Here is a 5,972-nt window from a genome sequence, read left to right as displayed (position 1 = left end):
TAGAATAAGCTTTACTAAGTCGTAAGTGGATTACCCTTTCAACTTTCCCCAGCATCCTGAAGCCATGTCAAAGCTACAAGAGAAGGTGATTTTAAATTACCACAAGCATTCAAGGACAGTGGGCGCTGCGGGTGGTGGAGTCTCATTGTCAATCTTATACTTGAGACGAACTTATTCGGCCAGGAGCTCGTTGACCACAGAGTTAACAGAAGAAAGATGACTACATGACGAATCACGCCACGCGATCCCTCAAAGTTGCCACGAAAACGCCATCAGAAACTGAACCAATCGCTGCTCTCTTCACGTCAAGAGATGTAAGTCTTCACCGCCCTCAACTCAGCTGACTCAGTCAATTTTAACTGATTCCATAACGAGGACATGGCATAATAGAACTCTTGAATACTCATATTGTTCTTCCAAAGCACACGAATATCCATTTCCAATAATTGTTACTGTTTAGCAAAGTCAGATTGAGAATAGAGTCTCTCCAGATGTTTTCATACCTCATTCGCAGTCTCGTACTTCCCCAACTGAGCATCGATCGAGTGGATAACAAAGTTATTAATCCATGTGATAATCTTCGCATTATCAGCAGCTCCCAAACATCAACCGAAGTCGCAAAATCAGTGGGCTTCTCATCGAAAGGCTTAGCCCGCACACCCGTCACATAACTCCACATAGACTTTCCACACGGAAAATTTCTCATAACATAACTCCAATATGAATATTCTTGCCATCCGATTGAACACTAATCGCCTAAAAAGAATCATCTCTACGACCCGCCATATCAAAAACACCAATCCAAACACTCATAATTCGAAATCCAAACAAACAAAGAAAAATTCAAAATCGTTATCCAAAATCACGACCGTACCAATAAATCCAAACAACACCAAAATGAAGAACATAACAATACCCAAGCAATTACGACATCCACAGATCAAAGGGAAGAGACGAAAATACCAATCGTCCATGCGAAAAACTGTGGTTGGAATATTAACTTCTTCAATCAATCAACAAATGAGGCTCTGAAACCATGAAGATTTAAGGATTCAGATAAGAGAAGAAGAGTCTGAATAATAATGTAAGAATAAGATAATACAATAATCTGGGTATATAAACTTAATAAAATCAAATAAAAAAAGACTAAAACAATCTTATATAAATAGAATAATAACAAATATACTATGTGAAGATATTTTTTTATATAATAAAGCATAGAAATAGAAAGTGACTCATATATTCAAAAGTAAAAAACGGTGTAGAAATTAATGAGACAAACATCATCAAAGAAATATGGCTAAATTTAAGAGATGGAGTATTTATGACGTGAATAATTTCGTGATCAAAACTTAATGTTATTTATTATTTGAAAAAGGAGAAAATAAACATACGACTTGGTTTCAACCGCCGTACTTAGCTGGCTATTTGGCTAATGTTTTCAACAAAACTGAAACCAAATATTTGGCCTTAAGCTTAAGCGATTGATTTTTTCTTTATTAACTTGGTTGATAAACAATAATGGTGCTTTAGTGTGTGTGTGTGTGTGTGTGTGTGTGATTTGATCCATTCGATACGTCAAATATTTGCTTAAAAATCCGATTAACTGCTGGATAACTACAAGGGAAATATAAAAAGAAATGCCAAAAAGGATACTTATATATAATAAAACTTGGAGAAACTTGTAAGTAGAATAATACACATTAGTACGGACCCTTCTTTCAAATAAGAAAAGAAACAATAATAATTTACTGCCAAAGCCTTTTAGAGTAGAGAACACGAGGAAATATGGTAAGGACGTAAGGTACGCAGCTAGGGAATTAAATTAATAGTAGAAACTAGCTTTTTCATCATTTTTTTTTATCGAAACTAGCTTTTTCATCATGATATCCGCTAGTAAAGCGCCTCTCTCTTGTCGTGCCACCATCTCCACCTGAAATAAAATATATAAAGAAACAAATTAGTTAAAAGTTGAAACCTCAACATGCATATGGTAGAGAGGGATGGAGTGAACATTCAGACGGAAGTGAGAGAGAGTGTGTGTGGACATTCCCCTTCCGCTTCTAGCCGAACATTACATTCCGTTCCAAGACCGAAAATTTCCAAAAATATAAAAAAACAGCATAGAAGGTTACAAAAAAGAAGGAAAAAAAAAATTGTCGCCGCGAAAAAATGGAGGGTTTGGCGCGGAAATCCAATGGTCCAAATTTTTTTTGAAAAATAAAAGTCATATATTTTACTAAGGGTAAAAATTAGGAGAGTTACCAATAGTAGTCCCATCTAGGGCGGACCCTCTTCATGTGGTTTTGGCCGTAAGGGTAGTCGGTCTCTGCGCGCTTGGTGTTCTTGAAAGCGCAGCAGCCGATGGAGTAAATGGCGATAAGGAATATGAGGACGACGATGTTGAGCACCGACAACTTGTGCCAATCCCGCCTTATGTCCTCGAGCACGCCCGCCTTGCACGACTCGCACTCGTAGCACAGCAAGCTCGGCGCGTTGTTCCACTTGAAGCAGTCCGCGTCCTGAGCCACCGACCCCGCCAAGTTGTAGTTGCACGCCGTCGGCGGCTTGCAACAACCCGACTGCATATTCATTCAATATAAAGTTATGGGATTTATTTTACTAAATAGGAAAATTGAGTTTGAAACTAATTGATTAACAAAATATGCATAATATGTGTGTATAAGCCATGGTTGTCACAAAATTTATTGACATGATCAAAAAAAATTATTGACACGGCCACTTGCATATTCTTAAATAGAAATTTGGCTATTTCACAAAATCTTGACTATTTTATAAATCTATTAATTTCAATTAACTATTAAGTAAGAACACCCTTATTTTACACTAAAGTTTACATAGCAATTGGAGAAGCTCAATAAAATGGAGTAGAAATATTGAACCAGTGTTTTAAATTTTGAATGTAAGGATAGTTAATAATCTTCTACTAGAGAAGTTACTCCTAAATGATTTTTAGGACAAAGTCAGATTTTGATTCATTTAAAGAGAGACTGTTTATTGTTATATAGCTATAAATAAATGATCGAAAACAGTAACTTAACAAACTTTATCCATCATATTATATATAACGAGTGGGAATCAATTTCTCAGGGCCTGTGTTTATTTAATCGTAAAAATAAATAAATCTGCTACTTTATTTGTAGAGTACTGTACTTCTAAAGGAAACCGAAAAATTTATTATATCTGAAATCGCTGAAGTTTAAAACTCAAAATCATTCAGATATGAACCAATATAAATCAGCTAAGTAATTATGAACTCGTATATGATTTTGAAAAAGCATGTTAGAAACAATTATTTGAAAGAAAAAAAAAGTGATGTGTAGTAAATAGCATTTAATTTAAAACTTAAAATCATTCAGATATCAACCAATCTTGAAAAATATAAATAAATAAATAAATAAGGGGATACATTAACCAATTTAATTAAGCTGATTAAATACGACGAGCTCGTATATGATTTTGACAAAAACATGTCATCAGAAAGTTATTTGAGAAGAGTCTTTCAAAAAAAAAAAAAAAAAAAGTTATTTGAGAAGAGACAGAGAGAAAGATGTCAAAAATAAACAAATAAACCTTTGGATGTTTGCATGGTTTTTATAGTAGCAAAACCGGGTGAGTTGATCAGACCACTGACCTGTATGGGAGTCATGTCCTTCTCGAGGTAGTCGAGAGGCGTCCACGTGGCGAGCTTAGAACAGGTCTTGGATCCGGCGACGCAAGTCCTGATCGTAGTCCAGTAAGCCGGGTCGGCGATCCTCTTCCTGAGCCACGGCGAGTAGCTCTGCAGATGGAACTCCCTGTAAGCCCTCCCGGGAACCTCTTCGCCTCTGCCGGCGGCGGTGACGGCGAATCCGAAGACGGTGAGGCATATGAGCGCCGCGATGAGGAAGAGCATGACCACCAGGTAGACCCAGAGGGCCCACGCCACGTGGAAGCAAGCCCCGATGAAGCCCGCCAGCGAGACAACCAGAACCACGAACCCCACCACGAGGAGCGGAGTTTGGAGAAACCCCTCGCAGGTCGTGCTGCTCCGAGCCATCCAAAGCCCGGCTCCGATTATCGGGATCGAAGCCAGAAGTGTGAAGAGGTTTAAGAAACCTATCACCGTGTTGCTCAGACGATACATTTTTTTTTTCTAGATTCAAAGTGGTGTTTGTGTTTGCTTTTTATTTAGTAGTGTTTTTTTTTTTGGTAAGGTAGGTCTAAAGAGTATTATTTAAGGACTTTTATTGATAATACTCCACTCGTGTTTATATGTTTATTCCTTGTTTGCTAAGGAAACTTTTGTTTTTCTGTGTATTTGTTTATGGACGGAAATGCCCAGCGTGACTATTTGAACGTAACTACTCAACTTGATTGAACATGGATTCTTTTTTTTTTTTTTTTTTTTGATGAAATTGAACATGGATTCTTAGTGTACTAATTTATGCCCTTTTTATATTGAGAACTATTTGGTTTTATTTTTGGATTCATTAGTAAAATAACCAATTTAAACGTTTGATATTGCTAAATAACCAACGTTTCATAAATATTAGGTAAATAGTCAATTTCATATATTTATAAACGTAAATCTTAAATAGATAGTCATTGTCATATTACGCCACATGATCATTTTGGTTATTTATTTAAGATTTATCAAACGTTGACTATTTAGCAATATCAAACGTTTAAATTTGTTATTTTTTTTAATTTTATCATTCTAAGAGTTATTTATTCCCAAAAGTATGAAAATAAATGTCATTAAAAAAAGTTTTTCAAGACATTTTGTCATCAAATGTAATCGTCGTATTTTTGAAATATATAGCTCTTATTAGATAATGGAGAAACCACTCCCAAATAAAATAACTATTGAAATACCGCCAATAAATTTGATGCAGAAGATAAGAAGAAAATTAGAGCTACTCTTGGTGTTTAATTAGGAGATTAAAATAGCTTGAGAATATAGCAAAAGAGGATCAGCCTTGTGGTGCATAGCCCAAGGCAAGCAAAGAACAACCAGCACGGGCATTTTCGTAAATACAAAAGTGAGTTGTGTGCTTTTGGACAAAATGGACCCTATTTCTAGGGTATGCTTTTTGAAAGGCTTGTATAATTTAAGACCAAGATGATCACAATCTTTTTTGCAGGAATAGAATATATGTCTTCCTTATCCCAGAATTATACGTTTAATTTAAAATCACCTTTTGCTTTGATTCTTTCAAAATATGGCTCCACTACACTATACGCAGTTTCTAATTATAATTTTTTTTTTTTTTTTTGGGTTAAAAACTCAACTAAAATTTATAAAATGCTTTCCCGCGTAATGTGACACAAATTACCAAGCATGACTTATAATGACCACAATTTTGCTGAGAGGAAAGAAAGAGCAAACTGCTTCTCTAAATGTTGTCAAGTTGAGAAAAGTCACTACCAATGGATACCTTTGGAACGACTAGGAACTGAGTAAAGTGGTTATTCCCTGAAGTAATGTCGTTTGCTCAAAGAACAAGAAAACCCTTTTCATTATTTGGTAGTGTCATAATGTTGGTTGCTACAGTCACAATCTTGAGTTCTTTTTTGTTTTGTTTTTTAGTTTCATGATCAAGCATCGCAAATGAGTAGGAAATGACCATGAAAAACTTATTTACAGTGGAATATATATTATAAAGGGGAAACGAATATGGTAAAAAAAAAAAGGGGATCGGACCGACGGCCCTTTTGACTGACCCCTCTAGTCCTAGGATTAAGGCCCTTAACACAATGACGCCTTAAACAAAAATTAATAATTAGGCCTTAAATTTTTTAAAGCAAATAGTCTATAACCTTTTATCATTGCAGCATTTTGGTCACAAATTTTTTTTGGGAGATAGGTTTGGTCTTTTCTATTGATTTTGTAGCATTTTACTCTTTTTATTATTATTAAAAACCTAAACAATTAAAACATATTTTTAAACTAAAATATCTTATTATAT

General features: G+C 35.2%; 1 protein-coding gene across 1 annotated transcript; it reads right to left on the bottom strand.

The window, feature by feature from the left end:
• Window positions 1-1,865: 1,865 nt before the first annotated feature.
• TET6 (tetraspanin6) lies at window positions 1,866-4,245 on the bottom strand. The gene is made up of 3 exons (XM_089602390.1): window positions 3,656-4,245; window positions 2,266-2,582; window positions 1,866-1,933 (listed from the first exon to the last, which is right to left on the bottom strand). Exons 1-3 carry the CDS (start codon window positions 4,145-4,147, stop codon window positions 1,894-1,896), a joined length of 849 nt encoding a protein of 282 aa, XP_089458516.1. The 5' UTR covers window positions 4,148-4,245; the 3' UTR covers window positions 1,866-1,893.
• Between the last annotated feature and the right edge of the window lie 1,727 nt (window positions 4,246-5,972).

The sequence above is a fragment of the Urtica dioica genome, chromosome 12 (assembly GCF_054948205.1).
Source record: "Urtica dioica subsp. dioica isolate 48M chromosome 12, U.dioica_male_clone48M_v1_H2, whole genome shotgun sequence".
Lineage (NCBI taxonomy): Eukaryota > Viridiplantae > Streptophyta > Magnoliopsida > Rosales > Urticaceae > Urtica > Urtica dioica.
Note: the sequence above shows the minus strand (reverse complement) of the source record. Positions and strands in the feature narration are given on the sequence as shown.

Excerpts from the sequence above, each read along its gene's own strand:
- TET6 (XM_089602390.1), bottom strand. The coding sequence starts at position 4,147 with ATGTATCGTCTGAGCAACACGGTGATAGGTTTCTTAAACCTCTTCACA. Across the intron at positions 2,583-3,655 it reads AGGACATGACTCCCATACAG|TCGGGTTGTTGCAAGCCGCC; the intron begins GTCAGTGGTCTG and ends ATGAATATGCAG. Across the intron at positions 1,934-2,265 it reads CCTAGATGGGACTACTATTG|GTGGAGATGGTGGCACGACA; the intron begins GTAACTCTCCTA and ends ATTTTATTTCAG.